General features: G+C 36.1%; 1 protein-coding gene across 1 annotated transcript in view; it reads left to right on the top strand.

Moving 5' to 3' along the window:
- Positions 1–418: 418 nt before the first annotated feature.
- Positions 419–27,321, top strand: part of Cals (calsyntenin 1) — a 118,789-nt gene continuing 91,886 nt past the window's right edge. The window contains exon 1 of the mRNA XM_089858079.1: positions 419–710. Coding sequence (XP_089714205.1) covers positions 593–710 — 118 coding nt within the window. The 5' untranslated portion in view covers positions 419–592. The remainder of the gene's footprint in view (positions 711–27,321) is intronic.

The raw sequence follows: 27,321 nt of genomic DNA on the forward strand, positions 1-27,321 counted from the left end.
CGTCATTGTATATCTTGTGGGAAATAATTTTGCTTTAGGCCTTTTTGGTCTACGTAGGTATTTGAATTGAAATAGAACGTATCTTGGTTTTTATTTAGTTTTGGAATTTAAAGATTATATAAGGAAGCATCAGTTTTAAAAATAATTTTTATTTGAATATTTTATAGATTAGGGTAAATTTTATAGAGTGAGACATAAAAAATTGATCTAGAATATGAATTTTAAGTTTCAAGAAAACTAGCGATTTTGGAGATAAGTTTATTTTGAAGTCAAACATCATTCGCCGTTTAGATGGCAGCATAGCGCGCGAACCCGGAGAAAAATCCGGGCGAGTGATCACGTGACACTAATCATCATCTTCTCCCCTCCCCATCTTCTTGCAGAACGCGCCTAAGGACCGGATTGTGACGTCATCGTTTCATTTCGCATCCGCGCGTACAGAGGTCGCCCGCTTCAGTCGCCGCAGTGTTCGGAAGGCTCTTTTACACCGCGGGAGGAGAGTCGAGATCGAGAGCAGCTTTGCCCGAGAGAGAAGCCAGCGACTACCGCCATAAGTGAGGTTTTTGTTATCAACCGTAAATTTCTCCGTCGAATGCCTTGGGAAAATTGGCCATTGCGGATTAAACTCGGACATTTAAACGCGACAATGGGATTTCACGTGATTATCGTCGTGTTATGTTTATGTGCGGCCCTATCGACGCAGAGTACTGGTGAGTACCGTGTTTTATTATTGGCAACTTTTCTAACCGCGTTTTTCAGCCGAGCCGCTTTGCCGCGCGCGCCCTGACAATTCTATCGTTAAGCCTCGGCTTCTCGTCCAGGGACTCCAGGGGCATCATCGCTGCTGGAGTGGACTGGCTAGTTGTAGAATTTTCCCCCCGTACCGTACCATCGTCGTACTTCTGTCCGGTTAGGCTTAGTGATTTTCTACGGGAAGCCCCGCTGATTATTAAGCCTAATTTTAGTAATTTCACCCCTATTTTTGCAATTTTCTTGGCTTCTTTAACATTCAAAAATGCAGCATTTATAAATCAATATTTGTGTACGCGCGAGAAGTCTACAATTTTTGCGTCGATGGGAATTGGGGGGGAAAAATATCCCTATTCTAAACATGATTTAAACTTATACCTTTAGCTTTACCCACTATTATTCTCGCTAGAAACACGAAAAAGGTCTTCGTGATACTGAACATAAGCCCGTATTTTCTTCATTGTGATTTATGGGGGCTTTATTACAATTTTAAACTATCGGACAAGGCTTAGCAAATCCATGGGCAAGCGTTGAAGGTAAAATTTTTTGATCGACCTCTCTCAGCCTTGGGGCATTTTCAACGTAATTAAAACCCGTATAAGGAAAGGAACCTATGGGTTTTTTTACCGTCGAAAGAATCATAATTTATGTTCCGTTCTTGGACAAAGGCTTAAGGTGGGAAGATTTAATGTTAAGCTTAAATATTATTAAAATAAAGTTGTTTTTCAAGATGAAACTGTATAGGGGTTGTAGGTGTGAGTGGATTTTAAATGTTTGCCAGCATTTATGACCTAATTTTTTGGGGAAATTTATTAAATTCAACGTTATATTGTAAAAATTTAGTGGTGATTGTATCGCCATAACCCCTTGACCTATGGTGCTGAAATTTCTCGGCAAACGGGTTCAAAGTTGAATAGGTCAAATGCAAACAAAATAAATCTAAACCTCCGTATTTGGGGTTCAAATAACTAAGTAGCCAGCCTAAATTTAAATAAATAAAATTAGGTTCTATTTGAAATCGAAAGCGTATATAATTCGGTAAATCTTCAAAAATCAAGTAGCGTGACGCATTTTTCTCTCCCAGCGTTTTTGCAAAATAAAAGTCTTTGACTAGTCTAGTTTAGCAGTGGCTTATCTTTCCACAAGCAAAGTCACCAGCCGGTTCAAATTATACTACCCCCCCCCCCTATACGCCTCTTCCAAAAATTTCAAGGCGCATTTTGAAAAGTCACTGGTCCATTACGGGCAACTTTAACTCCCAACGCGCGAGCGGTAAACTTCAAAAAGATTAAAAACTATATAACCCAGAACGTATAGTTTTCAAAAGAAGTATTTTTCTACAAAAATTTGCATAAAATGCTTAAAACTAACTTTGTAGCAAGAAAATTTCTTAAACTTCCTTATTATAAATAAGTGTGTTTGAATTGGAACACCGTGAATATTTTATATCGTAACAGAAGTTGAAGTTGATTATTTCGAAGTTGTTGTTCTTGAATTGTTGTAAGATAATTCAACAACGGACTGAAAAGCATGCACAACTTCTGTTGTACATGTTAATTAAGGGGCCATCCCTAAAACACTGAAATCATAAATTGAAAACACTGGGTTTGGAAATAGTCAGAGAAAAGTTCTAATTGCCTACCTTGAATTTTTAATTAATTTCCTATATTTATTGAAACATCGTTGTTTAACAAATAACATTAGTGTCTTCTTTTCACACTCTGGTTTTTGGAAGTCATTTACGCGTGACGAAAATTTGAGGGTGAAAAACATTATTATCACCACCCCTAATTTCGTTTCCGCCTACTTAGTAACTAACACCCTATAACCGGAAGTAGTTTGTTGGTTGGGTGGGTGAGGGAATATGTTTTAAATAAATATATGTAATATCAATATGCAATTTTTAACGTAACGTAACGTAGCCAAGGGCTAACTTTTAGAACTGCTTTATAATAGAGTCGTCAAAGTGTCAAAAACACATGTGTTTTCTGTTTGACAATATTTTGACACCGGTTTCTATATTTCTCTCTCTCTCTCTCTCTCTCTCTCTCTCTCTCTTTTTTTTTTTAGAGATATACTTGATGAGTTACATGTGATAACGTCTTGAGAAAAATTAGTTTCATAGATATTGGGAATAAATGTACATATTGAGCTTGCTTGAAAACCACTAGAGAAATTTTATAACTTTTAAATAGTTAACTAGCTTGTCTTTATTGTGGAAACATTATTGGGGGTGTTTAAGGCCCAGAAAATTTAATTCTGATTTCAAACTGTTATTGGTTTTACTTCACAAATATTAAGTCTTGTATCTCATCTCATTAACAACATTTGTCTAAAGCCGCGTTTACAGGAGACACCTTGGAACCGTTTTCAACCGTTTTGATAAGGCCTAACCCTTTCTGAAAAGTAATATTTGCATTTTCTCGTGAAATATCACCGCTTTTAACAGCGTAATATTCATTTTTGTACTCATATCCAAAACGGTTTAAAACGGTTTCAAAGTGTCTCGTGTAAACCCGGCTTTATTCTTGACTTTGTGGAGGACTAGATAGTGTCGTGAATTTTAAATTTTAATTTTATTTATCATTATTTTTGATGGTTATAATCCAAAGGCGTTTATTGCAATCTAAATTAGAATAACAGGATTGAGGAAATATGTAATTTTATTTACTTTTTATTATTATTTATATTTTTTTGGGTAAAAATTAAATAGGCGATAAGGCGCTATTGCGTATTTCCTTTCGCGCCTAAAATATGTTTTTATTTTTACACCTATATCTTATGTATATTAGCATAACATTAACATTATGATATGAATATATATCGAGGTGCAGCTCGGCTTTGCACCTCGGATTTTATAAAAGAGAGATAACGCGAAAATAATGATATGATATGCCATCATCCTTTGTCGTTTTCCGTTTTATTTAAATTAGTTGAGAAATTTATGTATATGGGCAGAAAAGAAAGGTACATTATTATATTTTGTTAAAGTGTATGTATGTATGAGCGACTTGTGTGTTTTTTTTCTGTTCTGTTTGGTTTTGTTTTTGAAGGACATCTGCATACGATCCATGTCACTTAACAGTAGCAAGAAGTGATTACTAGTTTACTAGGGAGAAGTTATAAATACGCCACATTTCTAGCTTTATCTCCAGTCCAAACGTATAGTAGGTCCGGAGTTAATCCCCGCCTCTAAATTACAACCAGCATCTCATTGGTTCTTGAATGACGAAAATTACAGTCATATTTTCCGACTGAGGAGAGGCGAAATAGCCCAGCGGTCTCCTTTTACGCCCCCCCCCCTTTGTATTTTGAAAGGGGGACTGGGACTATGGCGCGCGAATACTTAGGCATCTTATTCCTTCTCCCTAGTAAACTAGATATCCCTTCTTGACAGTAGTATGCATTCTTCGCGGACACATAATTTAAATTTATTACTATGCGATTTTTTTTGGTGTTTTCTGCATATTTTTATTGACGTTTACGAATCGTAATTTAGTTAGCGCTCTCCAAACCGCTCAAATAGTATAGAGGTTTTTTTAATTAAGTGAAATATTGGGTTAAGCGGCTTAAATAGTATATAATCACTTTTGTGTAGTTGTTGTAAAAATATATAGGTTATCGCTTGTATGGGTTCCCTATATATATTAGATAAATTAATACGAAATGAACCGAGTTGATTTGAACCTTAATAACTAGAGTTAATTAAAATTTTTATTATTGTAAATAGATAGTGCGCATGCGCTGAAGGGTTTAGAGAAATTAATTTTCTCCCCCACCATTTCTTAACTTTAACAGCGCATGCGCTTCACACGGTTGCCAGTTATTTGTTATTATAGCATTAGAACTGAATCGAACAGAATTATTGCTACAAGCCTTTCAGTTTCTTTTGTTGAATTGATGAACACGTCACAAATGACTGGCAATGTTCACTTGTCATTACGAGTTACTTGAAATCAGTGCTGACTCGAGATTTAAATGACAAGTTTATCTGTAATTGCTGTTGAAGTTTGAACAAGGAAAATGTCCGTAAATTATTTAGTTTTATCTCTTAACAACGAAGGCGAGTTTTTAGAACAGTAAAAAAAAAGTGTGTTTTGAAATATTGTGAGTGAACTTGGGAAATATTCTTTGCTGTCATTCCGCGACCTATTCTCTCTCTCTCTCTCTGGCTTGTCAAATCTCTTATCAGACAACTTTGGAATTTGCAACTATACACTCAAAAATAATGCACCATTATCCAAAGAACCTATATTTATATACAGCCTGTATTTCTGATAAGTCTGGAATAAATTAAGAGGGATTGATGTTCTTTGGGAAATTGTAAGTTTGGACAAAATCTCTTTGTTTCTTTGTCGTCTCCCAAGTGTTGCCAGACGCTATATTTTAACATATTAAAAAGAAAGGATAAAAGCTGAGAATTATTTAGGGCTCATTTTCTTATTCTTTCGTATAGCTAGCTTTATTGAAAACTATTGTTATTTTTTGTAACATGACATAACATGATCGCCGTTCCTACCCCCCAAGTGTTTTAGACACAGACAGTTATCGATTTTACTGAGGAGTTAACCACTTCCTTCAACTAATTTGTTATAAATGCAACTTTTATGTTATGTACCCACACGTTTAACTATATCAGTTCTATTAAAGATTATTTAAAACGCGATAGATAGTTTTCACTATAAAGGGGGCTATAGACATTTCCTCCCCTCTCTCACTCACAGTTATAAGTGAATTGTTTTCAAGACCAACAACCGTCTTTGAGTCAAGTTAGTGTCAAGTACCGTGTGAAACTAAACTTCTAGGCTAGCTTCCTCTCCGCAATCAATGCCTTGACTCACAAACAACCTGGCAACACTGGTGGAAGGATGAAACGCCCCCTTTAGTGTCTAAACTATACGTATAGATATTTCACATTTTGTGTATAGGTGTATATTATATTTCAAAGTCCTTTCTTAGTCTATTCGATATAAAAATTGTTACGATCCAAAGTTTAATGATCCAGTATCACTTTAAATTTAGTTGGTCTGCTACTCTGCTTAAATCTTAAACGCTTTCTTTGATTCTTAAGTGGTTACCCCCTCGGCTAGACCGTCCAAGCCTCTTCGCTGCTCAAAAAAACTGTATAGATATCACGTATTACTTCTTTTCTCAACTAAAAGGTCTTCGTACGCGTTTGACAGAATCTTATTTTTATATATTTTTTTCTTTACTTTATTCCGCACCTAACCTTCCGTCGTCTGCTCTATCTCTTTCCCGCCTTCTTATCCGTTTTCCCGCGTTATTTTATCGATCGTTTTTTCCCAGAACTGCTCGTTCACCCCCTCCATTCCCTGGTCTTCGTTCTTCTCCCTAAACTCTGTTCTCGGTTGGTTCGATATCCGCTCTAGAGTGTAGGCCTATACTGTCATTAAGTAACGTATGTACCAAAAGTATGTTAGTGTACGTTAGATTCGTTTTAAAAGTCGGTGGGGGTAAAATAGAGTCTGGTGGTCTGTTGACCACTGACTCCACTTAGATTTTTGACCAGGGGACATTGATTGGGTTGGGTATGTGGTCAACAAAGAGTCCAAGACGTAGTTAGATATGGCTCCAAAAACCACCAAGGACTCAATTTAGTGCAGGAGCTACAGGATTGGTAACTTTGAAGCCATGTATAACGTCTTTGTTGTACACATACCACCGGATGCCCCATCTTAAGACAACAAGGTGGTCAAACACTGAACTCTACTTTACCTCTGACCTTTTAACCCATCAATGTTCCAGTTTAACTCAATATTTATTTATTTACAATTGGTTATTGCCCACAGAGCCATCTGAGTGGCTTAAGCATCAACTAGACGATAACTGCGCCCCTTTTTTTAAAGGGCTTACTTATTGTTGCGTTATGTTATTTATGGTACTGTACTCTTGGATCATACTTACCCCTTATAAGATGGCCACACCATACTGCTTCTCTCTTTTTAAAAAAAAAAATAACTGTCAGCTCCCTTAGATTGAAACCGTCGAGGGCTCCAGTTAAAATATATATTACCAAGGGGTTGCCCAGTACCCCTGAGTCCTTACACAACAGTGTAGGCTCAGGCTGGTGTTGGGTTCAAATAGTTGCTTGGACTATAGGTCAAGTTACTTATTATAGACTATAAAAGGGAGTTTGAAAATGACTTGGGTATAATAATTGAAGCCTAAATTTTAAATAACACAAGCCCGGGCGGGGCAGTTTTGAAGCGCCTATAGCTGTCTTTATGGAGGCCTTAATATCGCAGCCAACAACCAATCAACCTTGAGGTATTGGTTAATTTGATAAACACAATATTAACTCCAATAACTTGCTTCGTTAAGATTATAAAGCGGGGATAAATACCGCACCGGACTTTATGGAGTCGAGTAAAGATGCCAATCTTATACATAAGGCCTTGGCTAATTTATTCAGGATGAGCGTGTCCAACACTGATAAGTCTACCTTAATTTATGGCAGACTTATCATTAACACCCTGTATATGCTTAAATATTAGTTCATATAAGAAATTTTAAACTGGCGTATTTTATACCACGTTTAAAGAAATTATACCGTCAAAGTAAATACGAACCCGGTTGTACTTTGGCTGGGTTCCGAATGAATGTAGTCTGGCCATGGGATTCTTCTTCAAGAGGTAAAATGCCTTTGGAAATATTTGTAGACTTCTCAGTTGCTTAGCGCCCGTATAAGTGCATACACCCTTTTAAACCGTCATCCTGTAAAACCATAAGTTCATAATGTATGTTCCATTCCATAAGTTTGTAAATTCTGGTAACTTAGAAACTGGAGCTTGTAATTTTGAAGTGAATGAGGTAGGTCATAGATTCGAGGTAAAGCGAGGGAGGCCTGGTGAGGCGCTGCTGTCAAATTTGGGCTTAGTAATGCAGACTAAATAGGACCTAGATGGAACTTGGTCCTGCATGCAAAATTAACCACCGAGTGTAGGACTTCAATTCTCGAACTAGTTATCTCGAGCTGTAAGGCTGTTTCATACTTATGGAACGAAGGTATCTTATAAACTTATGTTAAAACGTAGAGAGTTTGGTTTTGGTCTATTAAATGTCTCTTATTACACTTAGTTTTATTCTTCGCTTATAGGACCTGAAGGAATTTAGTTTGGTCTCGAATTTCCCAGACGCTTTTATAACCTCATCCCTTAGAAGTTTATGTATGCTTTAAAACAGTTTCCCAAATAGTCTAAAGGTTCGCTATATCGTTTCCTCTTTGGTTTAAAGTCCGAATTGCTTTTAGTTCTCTCTCTCTCTATAACTTCTCCTATACCGGGAATTTCTCACCCCTTTTACCGAGAAGATTGCCATGTAATTTGAGAACTTGATTTCTTCCCATTGTTTTAAAATTTAATGTATCGGCTTTTATTTTTATTTAAGTTTTACATTCGTGATTTATCGCTTTATGTCAGAATGAATTTATTTAAAGGGTTATGTTTTCGTGTTTTTTGATGCGTCATTATTGGGTGGGAGGAAATTATAATGGTAGAAATTCGACTATAAAGAGAACTGAACTGAGTGTGCGTTCCTGGATTCGATCCTTAGTAATCATTCCCCAATTTATCCTCCCAAAGGACAACTCCTTAGTTATCATTCCCCAAATTACCCCAAAGAACAACTCCTTAGTAATCATTCCCCTAAATTACCCCCAAAGAAGAACTCCTTAGTAATCATTCCCCTAAATTACCCCCAAAGAAGAACTCCTTAGTAATCATTCCCCTAAATTACCCCCAAAGAAGAACTCCTTAGTAATCATTCCCCTAAATTACCCCCAAAGAAGAACTCCTTAGTAATCATTCCCCCAAATTACCCCCAAAGAAGAACTCCCCAGTAATCATTCCCCAAAACCCGGAAACACAACCCCAAAGAAAACCAAAAAACTTCATTACAGGAAGTGAAAATATGATTTACAGGGTACTAAAAATAACAAATTAAGGACACATTTTTAGACTTTCACTTTATACTGGCCCTACAGTGACTAAAATAAAACATAAAAAACCAACAACAATTGTTAACAATTTTTCTCATTAACGATATCAATGGTAGCACGCACTCCCAGAGTCCCAGGGAATCTGTTTTATTAAAATTAGACTCGCCTAACACATTTAATAATACTCGACTTGGATGGATACGACGCCCAAAAATTAATAAAACGCCTTCCACGCGACCTCTACCTTACCATACCGAAATATTCCCAGCCTTTTCCCGGATAATGACCATGTAAAAGCGAGTACGAGGACTAGTTGGGTTGACTTTCTCCTTAATAAAACCCCAGTAAAAGGCATTCTCATTTGCCAGTGAAGTCTAAGCCTTATTTTCCCCTCATTTGTTGCCTTTGGCCACGAGTTTTCTGGTTTGACCCCGCTGACTGCGGATTCTCCTCTTTTAATCAAGAAGTTGGGAGTGTTAAGTTAAGAATAGACTGAAGTTAAAGCTACGGTCTATGGAGGATTGGTGGTTATGTGTTGTTGCCTCTGAGTGTAGTGGCTTTTTAAGTTGAAAAATATGATATGGCTAGACTCGGTTCGGTTCATCGGGTCTCCCCCTGGTTCTTTTATTTGCTAGTTTCGTATTCCCGACGCGAGGGGGCGGTGACTTTTGCGCCTTAATTCTTCACAGTTGGGGCATGCATGGGGGGCACGCATTTATGCCTTACTGCGCATTTGATTTGAGATTTTCAGCTATAACTTACCGTGAAGAGCCTGTGTTCACCTTCCCTTTAGTTCTTTGCCAATTGACGTATTTGAAATTCCGGAAGTGTAGCTAGAAAACATCCTGCAGTTTTCTTTTAACTATTTGATTGATAGTTAGTGAACTATAGCTAGTGTGCATTAAATGGCGGACAAGTGTTGCCAGTCTATTGTGAGTGTGAAATTCAACTGCTATCTACAACAGACTGAAAATCTTGTAGTATTCTGTTGCAGGAGATGCTCTAATAACAACTGAGTGGCAACACTGCACTGAAGCGCATGCGCTGTTAACCCCCCTTTAGGGTAGAGTATACCGGGCCGGCACGTTCAGGTGGCCAGCTGCTCAAGATTGGGATGTATATCTTAATGGAATATATATTCTTTTTAAACATATATACACTTTATATTTTTTGGCCATCGGTGGCAGGTGGTCGGTCTTTCAGAACCAAAATTCCAAATTCCTATTTTTTTTTCTTGTTCAACTTTAAACGAGTTAATGATGGGTAAGCTTGAAGATGGTGCGTTTTTAAGATACTATAATCTAGTATCTAGTACCGTATCCCATAATAGAGCTTTATTACTTCTATTAAACTGAACAGAAGTGCCGAATTTTGAAACATTTTTAAAAGGGCACGTTTTTTTTTCGCCTTAAACCTCTTTTTTGTGCTTTGAGAAATGTATCACGTGGAGTGTTCAGTATCAGTACAGTTTACGAGATGATTGTTGGGTCCTTAAAGGGTTTGAAAGTTTTTAAAAGATTTAGTTTTGTGTAAAATGGAAGACTTGGTGTGGGATGAACTCTATTTTTCAGCTATTTTCTTTTCTATGAGGGTTTAACGTTATGTATTAATGCGCGTATGGTTCCCCTTGTTTGAGATTCAAGCTCAAAACATGAATGGTTTTGGGGGGGGGAAGAGATTCCTGGTGGTGTTGTGTGTATGGAATTTATATTTTTCGTATTTTTTTCGATAACCGTATGTTTTTGGGTTGGGTTTACTTTGTTACTGGGGGTTATAAGGGGTCATAAAAGGTCACTTAGCTTCCTTACGAGCCATATTGAAGTCTATAAATGAAAGTAAACGTATTTTATTTGGAAAAATTCGTAATTTAAATGCCAAAAGAAAGTTCTTGAAAAGGTTAGGCCTTGGTCAGTCAATTTTAATGAATATAGATAATGTGCGCATGCGCTAAAGGGGCTTGAGAAATTTTCACTTCCTCCCCCTCCCTGTTTCCGAGTATTTAAAATCCACTTCTTTACGAGGATTTTAAATTTGCATAATTATAAAATAGGCCTAAATTTGTATTATAATTCGATCGTAAAATATACAGTATTACTGACGCTTTTTTTACAATATAAGTAACTTCGTAGAATTTTTTAAACCAAATTTATTTATTTTTTTATTTTTATTTTTGAAGTTTAAGCCTTGGTCCTTTTTTATAACGTCACATTCTCTTTGTAGCAGTAAAGAATCTTTAAGCTTACTAAACTTTCCATCCAAACGTCCGAAAAATTGTTCTTTTTTATACTCCCGGCATGCACCAGGGCTAGTCTCACTACACGAGAGGCGATGGACAGAAAGAAAATTCCAAAAAAATAACATACTGAAATTTTCTTTTGCTATGATGACGTTGCATTTTTTTCACAAGGTTTTTCATCCCACCTAAGAATTTGCTTCTGCCGAAAAATATGGTCCATTTTTTTTCTCCTCTCCTTTTCTTTTCTCTTCTTTCCATTCCTTTTGCTCTTGAGCTTCTTTCTTCTCCCATCTCCATCCTCATCCCATCCTTCCCCAAAAGTCCGGGATGATGGGAAGTATATACCTAGAAACTAAGAAAGGGTTCCTTTTATTTTTTTCTCTCTCTCTCTCTCTCCTTCTTGTGAGAAATAAACTGTCGTATCAATTGAATTTCTTGTAAAAGATTTCAAACAAATATTAGAAAGGCGGGAAAGAATATGTCCACGTATAGGTGTATGGAACAGGGTTTTTTTCACTTGGCGCATGCGCTGTGTCGAAATTTTTTTTAAATTTTTTAAAAGGACTAAGACTATATTTTTAAATATATTCTGATTGAAGTTTTTTCTGATTTAGTTTAATTTTAATTTTGATTAATTGTCAAGTGACGTGACTTGAGGTCGGAGGTCACACTTAGAGGGTTGAAATTAACATTGTGTTCTCACTGTTTTGGTTTAATTTTAATTTTGATTAATTTACACGTGACGTGAGGTCAGAGGTTACATTTAGAGGGTTATAATAAAAACAGGGTTAATTGTTTTATTTTAATTTTAACTTTCATTAATTGTCAAATGACGTGTGGTCAGAGGTCAAATTTAGAGAGTTGTAATTAACAGTGTGTTGTCACTGTTTTGGTTTAATTTTAATTTTGATTAATTGTGACGTGATGTGAGGTCAGAGGTCAAATTTAGAGGCTTGTAATTAAAACAGGGTTGTCTATGTACCTAGACTGGATCTTGCAATAAATACACTTGAAATTCAGAGAATTTTGAAAATGGGTGGTCTGGTCAGGAAATTTTAAAATTGTTAGATAATTCTGTCGTCTGCTTTAGTGCATAACGACTTCTTTATAACACGAAACGTTAGGGTATTTTAGAAGCAAACCACCCACATAGTTTCTACCCAAAAAATATGGGTCGGTTAACTTGTTTGATATTAAGAAACTACCTATGAAATACGAGAGATGATTCATACGCCTAATACCACTCGAAATTGATGTCTGTCAGATTAAGGGGCCCCCCTAAGGTAAGCTGATATTGGGATCCATAACCAGATATATAGGCCTATACCAGTGTTATTTTCTTTGAAAAGAATTTGAGGATAAATGTATCAAAATCTTCTGTATGTAACTCGAAGTCTATAGATCGATGCAACAAAGACGCTAGACATGTCTTAAAAGTTACTGGTCCTGCACCAAATTTGGATCATGGTCCGTAAGACAGACAACAAGGTGGCAAGGTGGTCAACACACCTGCAGACTCTAATATTTTAAGGGTCCATTGTAAATTTACGCAACATCTCGTTTAGGTATTTATTATTTAAAACACCTTCTTGACACTCGTTGTTAAATAAAACGAGGCCTTTTAAAGTATCTTCATTAATATTTTTTTTGTTTTTTGAATATATGGGAGCGGCATCGTCTTAACTTGACCGTATTAGGCTGAAATGGAAATTAATACTCAGTGCCATTTACTTAATTGGAAATTCGACAGAAGTTTTATTGCCTCGCGTGGGATTGATATAATGATGATTTTAATTTTTTCGTTTGAATATATTTGTTTTGTTTTTATTGTTTTAGTTTTTGTAGGTGGATAGTGGTTTATTTTGTTATGCAAATACGGTTGGCTTTTAACAATCTAGAATTACTACTATACTGAAAAACGAGATTAGTCATGGGTGATTCAATTTAGGTTAAGTGTAAAACGAACAAGTATACAAAAACCTTAAATGGTATGGTATTATGGGCAAGGTTATATGATGCTTTAGTTTTTTCTCTCTTACGTCGTCTGCTATTATATTACACCTCTTTTGTTCTGTTTCTTTTTTTATTGAATTTTTATTTTATATATAAACTTAAACCACGTGACGAATTTTTTAATTCGTATTTAATTAATGATATTAATCTTCTTTATCGAGGGGATATAGTGGCTGGCCTTAAAACCTTTTTGAGTTCAGTTCAGTTTGGATCAGTTTCCGCCCTCCTGCATGTTGGTTTCCTTTTAAGTAATTATTGGAATAGTCTATACTCTATAGGGTTTATAAAAGCACCATGGTTCCATAGTACCAGTTGATAAGGTGTACCATCCATGATAAAGTGGAAGTGTTCCCATATGCTTCCGGGAAGTAACTTCCCCCTATATATTCTAAGGTTTATTCAAACTTCCGCTTATATAAGCTGGATATACAACAACGTTTCTCCATTGGACATATATATATAGGGCTAGAATTACTCCGTCCTTCGTCGCAGCTAAAGCATGCAGGAAGTGGTACTATACACTCTGGCTTGGGTTTATTTACCCAAACGATATATTGAGGCGAGGGTTAGTTGCGTGATAGCGTAGTAGTGTGTTCCATTAAGTGCCCCGTTTCATAAGGGTCCCCCACTTAATTTTATCCGTAAGGTATTGATAAGTGCTGATTAAACCCCCCCCCCCTTTTATATCTACACCCGTCTCTCTCTGTGTGTTTGTTTGTGTATACTTGAATTGCCCGTATTGTAGATTAAAACATACAACAAATCTAAATTGATTTAGATTTCCAATATTTTACACTTAAACTATGGTCAGGAACCCATATGAGAACTGAGAGCGTATGTATAGTCATTTTGCGCTTGTATGTTTTTCGTAAGATGTCGTTATAAACTTTCCAATATGGCGGAGATAAAGGTAAAGGCTCATGCTTTCAGTTGGAGGAGGAGCTGGAGCTGAGTCTCGTGGCATAATTTACGCTGCCATATTGGTGGTGGGTTTAAAGCAGGAATGAAGCTGAGACCACCCAACCAACATGGCTACCAGAACAGCGGTAATACTTTTGGAGGGTGTGACGTACTACTATTCCATCTGAAACCTCTCTATGCACTAAAATCTTACGTTGACGTCGGTCAATTCGAATTGCTCGCCTAATTAGACACGTGACAACGAATACGTAAAAGATTCAGCTGGTTTAGTTTGAACCTCGTTAACGTCTTTTATTCAAATTTGTCCATTTAACTGAACGAATTTAAACGCGAAACGTTTTTCGATTACTTAAGCCTATTTTATTCTGTTTTTTTTTTACAAATCTGAATTTCAAACTACCTGAGCAACTTCACTTCCAACGAATATAATTACACTCAAAAAAATCTGCGTAAAAACTTCCCAATGATAAAGATTATACCTCTACTGTCTGATCCCATTCGAGAGGATAGATACTCTGATTTCCGTCCAATAAGTATACTGCTTGCGATACTTGAACTTTGAAATACGGGTATGGGTTCTGCTTCGTTATGCATTTAATTATCTAGTATCTTCCCCCTCGCGTCTGCCGGTGTTTTCGAGATAAACCATAAAATTGCGATATCTTCTTATTCTTTTTTTTTCGAAGTTGTGATTGCCCCTATGAGTCGAAACATCTTTCAAGGTAAACCGGAATCTACCATAATAAACAAGAAAAATTATGAATACTTAATGTTCCTATCTACGTGTGTTAACGAAATACCTAAAAGGTTCCTTTACCGAGACATTAATTCAATCCATATTATATATATTAACCAAGGTCCTTTAAATCAAAGCCTAACGATAAACCTTCAGTTAGTGTCAGGAAAGGTTGTCGCGAATTACATGTTGAACAGTAAAAGTATGACCCTCTTTCACAATTTGAACTGGCAGTGAAGCCTCGGGTACGGGATTAGCCAAGTACTGAGCTGCACCACAAAAATCGGCGTAAAAGCTATAATCGTACCAACTCTTTCAGTTCCAATACCACCTCGTAGCTTTAAGCCTATCTTTTCTTAAGTAGTTCCTCGTCAAACTTGCTTTCGTGTATTCAATCGCCACAAACTAACTAACTCACAAACTAACACACACTAGTTTCTATAATCTACGTTTGTTTTTTCGTAATCATACTCGCAGATAAAAAGTAAGAGACGTCAGGGAAAAGTTTTGGAATTGTACAATCTCTTTTCAAAAATCGAAATAACCGATTAGACCAAGTCTGGATTGTGGAATGATAGGAAACCCTAGCCTAGAGGAAAATGGTGGTGCGCTTACTACCATGGTCCCGTCTAACATCTGCGCCAGCTGGTGATATACTAGGACTGGGGGCCAAGAGAAAGATATCGTCTTTTTGCTTTGGGCAAAGTTAAACAAGGCCAAAAACCACCCCGTCGTCCCGTGTTGCTTGAGATATTTGGCTAAGAACTTGAAGGAAATTGGGATGGAGTCGAAAAACTTCATAGCTATAACGTTGCCTTTTACGTCCATCTACTACTGAACGCCAATGTAGTCCTCCCAGCATCCTCAGCGTTTCGGTAGACTGTAGGGTCGTACAGTATGGAATCGTGTCTTAAAAATAGAAGCTAGTTCTCTTACGAATACAATTTGGCGCTACGAGGCAGCAATTAACAATCGCCTACTGAAGGGTATAGGGGACGCTCGCGCAAGGTACTCTGGGAGACTTTCCTTGCCGCAGATCGCCGCCCATCACAATTTCATTTTCAGCTCCATCTCACCTCTCCTCCCTGCTAAAAGCTGCCTAGGTCTCGCTAGGTCTAGAGCGACGGTACTTACCTTCAAAGGTAATCGTGTTTCACCCAGGGCTAAAATTGAATACCAACCTACCTTGCCGCGTTTTATAGTTAGCATCTGGCAAAACGTAACGGCCCACCTTGACAAGGAGGTGGTGGTGGACTGGTGGTGGTTATGATACGTAGGTTTTTTGGTGAAATGGTAGAGGGGTTGGAAAGTTACGTGAATTCTTGTGACTTAACAACACTGAAGACTTAGTTTTGGTTATATTTTATTTTATTTAAATGAAAGGCTAGCTTTATTTGATAAAATATTAGTTAACCAAACCTCTCAAAGACTATGGTAGTTTTTCAAAAGGTTGTTGAGTATTATGGCTAAAGCTGTAGATGGGGGAAGGCATTTTCTCTAGACCCCAAAAAGTGAAAACTATCTATGGCAGGGTATAGTGACCGACTGCACGATTTGGGTGCAACTATCATTATCTGACAGGTGTGCCAGCATCGTAAACGAAGCCGATTATATCACGAAAATAAGGCCGTGCTGCCTAATACCCGCTTATGTAACTTATTTTTCATTGTAAGATTGTACCATTATTAATACTAGGAATAAGGTTATATATATAGTTTTAATACGAATGCGTGAGAGGGATTTCAAAGCTTTTGACAGTGGTATTTTTTAAAGATGAAATTTACAACGAGGAAGTGACGAGCTATAGTTTCGTGTATTTAAACTTTGTTTGAAAATTGAATAATGTGTTTACCAAGCAACGGCTATTTGACGTTTTGGGAAGCGTTTTGTAAATAAATCACGGGCGGGGTTGTAGGAACTGAACTGGGGGGAGGGGAGGCGTAAACACGGGAACCGAATAACAATCATTTCTAAGGATCTGTTTAAGTATATGTCAACATTAAATTTGAGATGTAAACTTAAGTTTCCAGACTCGAAACTTTTGCCCCCTGACCAACCAAGGTTATTATACGCAACGTCGTTCTGTGTTTCAGAGATATAATTATTTATTGTGAATAATAATTTACACGTATAACTCTTGTCTGTCTTAATTAAAATTTTAATTAACGCTTTTTGATAAAAGTTAGTTGGATGAACTTAAACGTTCAGATTAATTTTGTTATAAAAATTGTCGTTAAGTCTTGGTTCGAAAGTCTAGTTAAATATAGTTTTCAGAATAGGAGAATTGATACAATTTACACCAGGAGTCCAACAGCTATACTTGGTACTGCACTTTGTAGCGTGGCCTCTTAGGTGTAAATGGTATCAATACTCCATATAGTTTGGAAACTATGCAAATTGGTTAAAATATCATTAGAAAAATTTAGAATAATTTGACGCGAAGTCAGTTGTTAGGAAATGTTTAATATATTTAAATTGTTGTTTCCGTTTAAAAGTGAAATGGAGAAATTTCTCTATTAGGCCTAAACATCATTCGTTGCTACTGTCTTGTGTAAAAGGCGCCAAAATAATGGCAGTGAAAATAAGCTTGGCTCGTGGTTTTCTTAATGAGCGTTCGCCTCAATTCAATTCCATTTAAGTAAGGCGGGAAAACCCTTTCCCTCCCTTTTTTAACTGTTTTTAACGACTTCGTTATACAACTACCAGCCACGTTCATTCGCGCAATTTTTGCTTTAATTGTTTTTCAAATATTTCCTCCTATTAACATTTTTTTTAATCACACCGTCTTTTTAAATGTTGCGCAATTGCAAAATTTTAACGTTTAGTCAAAAGTATTAAATTAAATTAAGAATTTAATTATCTCGACCCCAGGTCAAAGTACAGGTCTAATCACGTGGTATAACTATTTCAAGCTCGCGCTAAGTTTTAAATATTAAAAAACCAAGGCTTAACGAATATTTAATGTATTCTTTCATAAAACACGTCATATTAATCCGTTGAGATATAGAACCTTAAAGAAGAAAAAATTCAAAAAAGGCTTAGCGTATTTTTCAAATTATTTCTATACTTATTACTTGCTGTAAAGGGACTTTTACCACACACACATATAATGGTATGAAAGTAACTCTTGTTTAATTTAAAAACCTCGGTTTTAAACTCATCGTAAAACTTGTGTTGCGGCGAATGAAAGAATGAATGAATGAAGTAAATAGTTATATTTAACACGATATACGTGAAAACTTGGCGGGTCTTTAACTTGAAAAAGGGTTATTTATTTGGAAAGCCCATTTCTAGAGGGCCGTTAAAGCGTTATACCGACTTCCGTTTCGTGCAGCCGGAAATTTCTCTCTCTCTCTCTCTCTCTCTCTCGCAAGAGATTTAGAATTTTAGAGAAATCTTCTTTCTCCAAGAAAGAAAGAAAGAAAGTGCTTTACTCTCTCTCGCTTCCAATCGTAAATCGTTCCCCTGTTTTTTAATGTCAAAATGTACTAACTCTCTTTGTTTTAAAACTGAAACTTGGTATAATATTCCTTTTATAACATTATCATCGTCTTTGGTCAGTATTGTTGCGTTCCCACGAGATGAGAAGAGGGCCTAGGGTCTCGTGCTTTTCTGCAATTTATTTTTTTGAAAATGTTATCGCGTGAATTTTGGTGCTAGAAAAATGTAGGATACTTCATTTTAGTTTAATATAGTTAAGTTTTTTTTTAAATTTTGTAAATGTAGGCCTATATATTTGTATTTTAGTTTAGAAATTTATTACAACACTGACTAAAAAGGGTTTATATTTTACATCGTTGCTATTTATTTATTTATTTATTTATTTACAAAGCTTGTTGCACACGTCACATTTTAATGACTGGCTAGAACACAGTTTGTATCACAACCAAGGACTATGGTTTTAATTTTATTACATTGATCACTAGGTATCTCAAAGGCGCTTATTTTTACCCAGAATTCCTTGAGGATATTCTCCATCAATCAAATTAATATTTGAGGCTGGTTTAATCCCTACTCAATTTATTTAATTACTTAATCTAATTTAGTTTGGCTTCCGAACCAAAATCAAAGGCGGTACCGTATTATATTATTTATGCAAATTATTTTGGTTTGGTATTAAAAGTAATAAGGTGATATTAACGTTGCATATTCATACGCCTTACCTTCAGCGCGTATCGCTCAAAATATTCGAGTTAATCCCATCTAGAAACCGTATTAACAAATTTTTCTTGAATTTCTTATATCGGAGAACATGCATATATTTATATATATATTATTAGGTTTGTTATTAACTTTAGTGACACAAGTTCGGCCCCCCCCCACGTATTGTCTCCAGGAGACAGGAGTCCGGGGCTTTGTTTACCCCTCGATCTTGAATGATTAATGACCCCACGGAATTGTTAATGTACAAAGTGTTTTTGAATGATCTGTTAGAAGTTAGTTATTGGGATGTTCTTTGGGAAATCAATTTTGAGTCGAAAATTGAACTTCTATCTATGACATTTTGAGACAAGGGACACCGGTTTCGAGTTAAGATTGGATGAGTATTTTAGGGATGGCCCCTTAAAATTAACATGTGAAACTGAAAGACGGTGATCATTTAATTAAGGGGTCATACCTAAAACAATCAAATTTTAATCTTGTGAGCGGTGTCCTTTAGGGAAAAATGTCAGAAACACCCTGTACAGACTTTTAGAGCGTCCTATTATAACTTACTCCCTATATAGTCTGGTTTGGCCTCAGTAGGATTTGAAACATTCTCCTGTTGTGTTTTAATAATATATTTAATTTAGATTAAATTTTGCAATGCGGGATTGTGTTTCGAATAAATTTATAGGATTTTAATTCATTAAAAATGCGGCTTAAATTTGTTGCAATTTTGAAATTAGTTTGTAAGTTGTTTGTTTCGTGAATAACCTATGAGCTTTCTATATTCATACCGACGTTATTTCTTGTTTTGTTCAAAAGTTCTTAACTCCAAATTTGATCATTTTACAATTTAAAGTCTGGTTCCATATAACTATAGACGGGCCTTATAACTTTTGGGGTTCGATTTGACGCCATCTTTAAAAATGGCGTCCCAAAAACTAATAAAAAAATGTCCAGACGGTCTTGATCTTGAAGGGTAACGCCGGGTGGGCGCCTTTGCTTAGCGCTACTCCTTAATAAAAACTAATTAGACACATCGGTATAAATTAATCCGAAAGACAAGGGTGGAAAAAAAATCGATAATAGACTGACTGAAGGGGGTTGAGTTCATTCATTTCGACCTTAATTCAACATAGGGAGAGCGGTAGGCTCGCTGGTCTGTCTGCCCATCCATGCCCCAAAGGAGACAATTAAAGGGGGCTTTAGTTTGGAAATGTGTCCGAAAACTCGATTGAGCGCGCGATAAGTTCATCCCCTTTTTCTTGCTTCCTTGAGCCAAATAGAGCAGACGATGCTTCCGCTTTTATACTACTTTCTTTACGACTAAATGATATTGGACCTTATTTGATTTTAGTCTTAAGTCTTTTGGTCAGACCCGCACCAAGTGAGCCCAACAAATGGTAATGCTCAGAAAGTTATAAGATACGTAGTGTGCCACCAAGAAGTGATATCTATAGTTTATTAGGGAGAAGGTATAAATTCGCCACATTTCCAGCTTTATCTTCAGTCCAAACGTATAGTAGGTCCGGAGTTAATCCCCGCCGCCTCTAAATTACAACCAGCATCTCATTGGTTCTTGAAAACTCACGTCGACGCGAATGACGAAAATTACGTATTTTCCGACTGAGGAGAGGCGAAATAGCCCGGCCTTCTTTTACGTCCCCCCTTGTATTTTGAAAGGGGGTCGACAGGGACTATGGCGCGCGAATACGGCATCTTCTCCCTAATAAACTAGATCACTTCTTGCTGCTACTAAGAACCATATTGGAAGTCGTCATGCAGCTCAGGCCATAGAATACCAATATTGGCGTCACGTCACCGTAGCTCCTCCCCTCTCAGTACTTACACTTTGACAAACGTTGAAAACTTCCTTCGTCCGAAATTCAAACATATCACTAGATTGTAAATCCATGAGGATAAGACTTCTTTCTTCATAGCGTAAGGGTGGTCAGTTGGTGGGTGGTGTAAGGGAACCGTGACCTCGATAACACGGGGGTGGGGGAGGCAGGGGTAGCGTAAGTGACCGAAGCTATTAGCTATCTGGGGAAGATTCCTTTTCCACCTAACGACAATGAGGCCACTTTAACCCCATCACCCCTTCCCCATCTCTTAGACCCCTAACCCCAGCCAGTTTCCTATCTTTTGTTTCTTTCTTATTTTTTGGGGCAACTTTTTCGTGTCTTCCCCACCTTCTTTTTCGGGGTTTGGTTCCTCCATCGCTTTGTTTTTTTGGCCTAAATCGTAGTGAACACCGAACTATGTTCCTTATTGTCTATTGGGATGGAAACAATACGTGGAAAGGCGGGGGGAATTTGATAAAAGGAGGAGAATTCAGTATTTATTTGCCTTTTAACTTTACTGGCTCAGTATAGTGGACTGTAAGACGCCGGCTCTCTTTAAGTTACATTCTTTTCAACCCCTAAGATTTTTGGAATAAGGCGCGGACTTTAACCCTTTTTCTTTGCTTGACCCGATTGACCTCTGTTGTTTATTTATTGCCAAGGATTGTCCTTTTTTTGTTTTCAGCCATTGAACTTTATTTACTTCCCCTTCATAGACTATAGCGATTTAGATAGAGTACTCCACTCTATATCTTTGTTTTGTTCGGTAAAATGACGCGGAAGAATTTCCTCATTTTTATACTGCGATATAAGATCAACAAAAATGGTTTATCTTTTTTAAAGTTTTCACCTAAGATATGTTGGTTTTATTAGGGATTAAGTGTGGACGTAGAGAAATTTGATATACGTGAAGAATTGGACATAATGTTTGGGTTGCGCAATAACTCCTTCATTTCGGCCCCTGAAATCAATTCAATTCTGCCAATAAAATCAATTCAATTCTGCCAATAAAATCAATTCAATTCTGCCAATAAAATCAATTCAATTCTGCCAATAAAATCAATTCAATTCTGCCAATAAAATCAATTCAATTCGGCCAATAAAATCAATTCAATTCGGCCAATAAAATCAATTCAATTCGGCCAATAAAATCAATTCAATTCGGCCAATAAAATCAATTCAATTCGGCCAATAAAATCAATTCAATTCGGCCAATAAAATCAATTCAATTCGGCCAATAAAATCAATTCAATTCGGCCCCTAAAATCAATTCAATTCGGCCCCTAAAATCAATTCAATTCGGCCCCTAATATCAATTCAATTCGGCCCCTAATATCAATTCAATTCGGCCCCTAAAATCAATTCAATTCGGCCAATAAAATCATTAAATCAATTCAATTCTGCCATAAAATTGACAATCAGCTTAAACTTCATCACAGTGTTGACAGGCCTCTGTTGTGAGTCAAGTTGGTCAAGTACCGCAATCTTTTGACTCCTTGCCAACGAACGACCTGACAACACTTGGGGGGGGGGGCGGCAAACCCCTTCTAGTTTAAACTATGTATATTAAAAGTATACATCCATAAACTCGATAGGTCTCTACGTCTGGACGCTCTTATTTTTACACACGTTTTTCGGTGAATTTCTTAATAAACTCGTCTTAGGCCTAGAGAAAATTGGGAAAACTAAAAACAATTTATGCATTTTGATGTCTTCTTCAGTCTTCTAGACTCGCATCAAGGCACGTATACTTTCATTTCCAAGAAACTATCGCATCCATAAATATGTAGTAGATAATAAAAGGCGCCTAAAGCAAGCGAGGTAGTAAGGAGAAAAATATCCGAGATCATATCGACGATAAGTCAAAATTCTGGGAAGGGAAATCTGACCTTTTTTTGTTTTTTATAAAAAATCAAATTTAAGGCTTCCTGAGAAGAATAGCTATAGGGTGTTGGTTGGTCTATGAGATCCGATATTCAATGTAGAGGAAAAATGATGAACTTCCTAAACATCGCCATCTACTTATCGATCAAATTCATCTCCCACAAAAGATAAAAGAAAGAAATCAAGATGGCGGCGACAACAATAGGGGGCGCGTGCAACCTTCTTCCAACGACGAAAAGCCTGAAAAAAAGAAAAATGAGACACTTAACCTTTGAATATGTTCAATTTAGTTGAAGTACTGAGGTTTTTTGTGGTGTGGTGTCCACATTCCCATAAATGTTCCCTCCCAATTTCATCCCAAGTATTTACCTCCAAGTACTTCCGGTTTATCTTACCTATCCAAATTTAACTTGCTTATATTGTAATTGGTACCTCACTACTTCGTTTAAATTGACCATAATCACTTGCTTCTCTGGTACTACGGGTTGTTCTTCCCATTGAACTAAAATTTGAAGAGCGACGTTATATTTGGGAAGAAAAATTCATCTTTTTTGGGGTGTCTCTGGTGATATTATTGACGTGTTCTTGAGTCATGACTTTAGATTGGGGTCAGTGCGGATGTTATACGTCTATATGTGATTGCAATCTTGCGTTTGACCGTTTTCTATGGGGATTTACACTCCTAACGTTGTAACTGGGAACGTAGCCACAACGAACAGTTTTAAGTATGCTAAACATTATTATTTTTAAGCAACAATTGCATCCCATGTTATAGAATAGGGATGGGCAACATAATTTATAACTCCTATTGGATCTTGGAAGTACTACGTCATGCAACGTCACGCTAGTTTCCACTACCAGGAGGAGGGGCTTAAATAAAAAAGACATCATAATGGCGCTGGGGGTAGAGCTAAGGCCCAATTTTTCTAAGGTCTTATTGGTTCTCGCCTCACCAATAGCTTTATTTGAAGAACCAATTACTGTCAAGGGATTCTCATAAAGCCAAAAAAGGTTTATTTGATTGACATTTTTTTAAATTAATCTTAATTAAATTTAAAGACCTCTTAAAAGGTGGTAAAAAATTTGTACAAAGTAAAACCAAACTTTAAACTTTATGGTTGCTAACGATTAAGGGCGAGGTAGCCAAAAAAATTAAGCCCACGTTTTAAAAACTTTAAAAAGGAAGGAAAGATCTTGTAAAAAACTGAAACTGGTGTGTTTGCGTTAGGGAGGAAGCTGAGGCGGATTAACACGCAATGTTAAAAGCTAATTGAAATGAAAATAGTCGATGAAAACTCATCTTGAACGGATGTTTTTCATCGTGAAATTTTACCACGTGCAGAGTAAGAGTTCTTTTTAATTTATTGGTTATATAATTAAGGTAGAGTCTAATTCTATAGCTTCATACTCGGTAGTAATTCGGGGTGAAAATTTTAACCCAACGTTACCCCAAACCAAACAGCCATTGGGAAGTCATTAGCGAGGAGTTTTAAAACTGTTAATTTTTCTTTTAGTTGTTGGGTTTTTGAAATTGCCTTTTTTCCCTCCGCTATGGGGCTGATTCATTGCAAAAAATGGCTAATTAAGCACTAGCGGATGGATAAGCTATAGATTACCTTCCTATAATCATATACAGGGTGTGGCAAAAATAGAGATAAAAGTTACATTTTCGACTCAAAATTGATTATCAGAATTTCAGAAACACCCTGTATAATGTTGGGGAAACCCCCATCTATATCTAGACCAATCAAATTCTTATTTAAACACGGGTTTTATAGCCTAGACTCCCAATTTCGTTACTCTAGTTCTCTGAGTCATGGTTATTTAATGTGATACCCGGCATATGTTTTTGGAATTACTAGTATAGGGGCTAGGAGGTTGTTTAACCGTCGTGTTATTATGAATATATGGGTTCAAATATTAATTATTAGTGGTTTCGTTTGAAGTTACTAAAATTGGCCAAACATTTTGGGGGAAACCAAGGCACTCAAATGTTATAGATAGTTTAAATTGCACTAAAAGGGCTAGAGAAATTTAATCCCCACCGTTTCTTAACTTTAACAAGCACATGCGCTTCAGGGACATTTGTCAGTAATTTGTTTTTGAAGCATCTCCTGCATTCGTTCATGTCACAATTGACTGGCAACACTTGTATGCACGCTGTCTATAGCGTATCAAAATTCGCCAAAAAATAAAAAGATGAGACTAAAATTTTGACGCATAACAAAAATAAAATGAAATGGAAGTTCTTGTCTCCCCTTGAAATATATTCAAAACACGTACAGTTCGAGCAAGGTATCGTTTTCGAGGCACATGGCAATTTATTATGTTACCGTTGGGGAGGGGGGCGGAATGCGTGCAAGGGGGAAGATAGAGAAAGAATAGACATCATTGGCAGAATAGAAGATTCGATATTGTCCTAAAGAATCAACCGCAATTTGCTATATATGCTTGCAAGCTCCCTAACTAACTCAATTTACGTTGCTTCAAAGATACAGACGGGGGTTTGTATTTGTAGGTTTCAGTCTCGTTGAATTTTCCCATTGATCGGGTTTATTTTTCACGTGGAATTTGTACTAAAGCGCGTGCGCTTAAATGGTATTGATGTTTAGGTATCGTGTTTGGTATCAATTGAAGGTGAAAAATAAGGTTTATCAAAGAAACGAAAGTGTATTATATGTGTATATAAGATGAGGCGAAATATGGGAGAGATGTTCTTCCTTCTTTCCCGGGTATTGCTGTCGAAAACGCGAAATTCGCATCAACATCGCAAGAACTGCATTGCAAATCCTCTTCTCTATTTTTCTTTATTTTGGAATAGTCAGGTTAAGAAATTTAGTTTGATTCGCATTTCTTTCGAAGTATTCTGTCTATTAAGTATCTATTAAGTATGGAATTTCACGGTCAACTTGTTAAGCTCATATTTTTGAGGTTGGCCGTGTGAAAAGAAACTTTTTGGCGGGAAAGGAGCAATGTTGCCAAGGTCCAGACACTGTAAAGGTTTTTTTTTTTTTTTAATATACCAAGAAACTTTGTGGAAAATAATCCGAAGACTGAATGAATGAATGCAATGCCTCTTACTTTTTGAGAATTTTTAAAATTCGTTTTTTCTTTTTGGCAACCATGTTTTGTTCATTTCCCAAATTCCTGTCGTCTGCTAGATAAATTTAAAATTTGCAAAAAATGTTTCAATTTTTTGGGCTGTAACTTTAGGCGAAATACCAATAGTTTTGACAATTTTTTTTTAATTTTTATTTCCTTTTTATGGCAACCCTGTTTCGTTTAAAACATTTTTTTTATTATTTTATTTATTTTTGCTTAAAATTCCTGTCGTCTGTTAAATTAATATAAAATTTTGGGTTTATGCTCAGAAAAATTTCAATTTTGTCCTGATAATATTTAGGCTGTCTTTTTATACTGTTTTTATTTAGAAGGAAATTCCAATTACTTAAGCCCTCTATAAATGTAAGAAAAACTCGTCCCAAACAGAATATTCAATACGTAGACTGTTAATTTCAACTTTAAAATCTTCTTTCTTATTGATGTATTCTCGATATGAGACGAACCCGGGCCTAGTGTTTTAAGAAAAATAAAATAGCAAATCGCGTGCTTGTCTCGTCCACGCGGATAGTTTAGTTTTTAGTTTGTGGAAATAAGTATACCATAAATTATATAGACGGCAGACACCGCCGGAAGCATAATATAAACGCTTATATTGTTAATAGTACAACAACATTCATTGTATCGTGCAAGGAGGGACTCCTAACATTATTGATCTTTGTAGACGGTGTAGACTACGAACATCTTTTTAGTTTTATATTCAAACATGTAATTAGTCTTGTCGAACAAAAGTGATTATATGATGTGATATTATTTCTAGTTTCTTTTAAGTAAATATATACCATGGATATTAAAAATATATTTATATTATTCATACTTTAAAAGAACAGACAATTAAAAGTCACGGGGTCATCCATAAAGGTCAGGCAATTTTATTCTAGCCGTGGGGAAATTTTATTGGGTTTTAATACGAAAATTGCAACTGCAAAAAGTGTCACTGCGTTGCAATAAATACGTTTTAAAAAATACTATGTTCAGGGTCCTATAATTCCTATAAATTCCTATATTTATGAACCAGTCCTATATTATCCTATAATTTCATGAAAGGTCCTACAATATCCTATATTTTTGACTTAGTCGAAGTTTTCGTATAGTTTAGCATCAAATTTATCAAAATTTAGCTGTTTTTATCGAGATGACATTTTAATAGACACAGGAATTAGGATTTTTTATATATTATATTATATTTTAATTAAGTTCTGAGTTTTCGAAGTAAAATTCAATTAGTTTTTCTTTTCTTTTTTTTTGAGATTTTTCTACATAGTTTAAGCCCCAAAATTGTATTATGTATGAGCATTTTTAGTCCTATATTTTCTTATAAAAACACATTTTTTCTCCTATGAAATCGTATAATTTCGGGAAAAAAATTAAGGAATTTAAATTTCAGAGTGGGTTCCCTGCTTTTAAGTTTTATAAATTAAGAGTTGAACTTTTTTATAAACACCTTTAATATTCTTAAAAATATACTTTACGTTAACATTGACAACTTTTGCGTTGAATTAGAATCAAATTAGGCTAGGTTAATTTAATTTAAATTATTTGAAGTCTACCGCCTTTCCGTAAGATAATCTTACTTAAAAAGCCAGGCTGGGCTGTATACCGGCTTCTTTGATCCCTACCAAATCTTATAAAAATCTTAAAAACTACTTACTGAGTTTAGTTTTTTTTTAATTCATGCTTGAGATGAGATTTATAAAGTTTGGCGTTTCTTTCT

This window comes from Phalangium opilio, unplaced genomic scaffold (genome assembly GCF_054372755.1).
Source record: "Phalangium opilio isolate 3A_F unplaced genomic scaffold, DU_Popi_V2 ptg000011l_1, whole genome shotgun sequence".
NCBI classification, from domain to species: Eukaryota; Metazoa; Arthropoda; class Arachnida; order Opiliones; family Phalangiidae; genus Phalangium; species Phalangium opilio.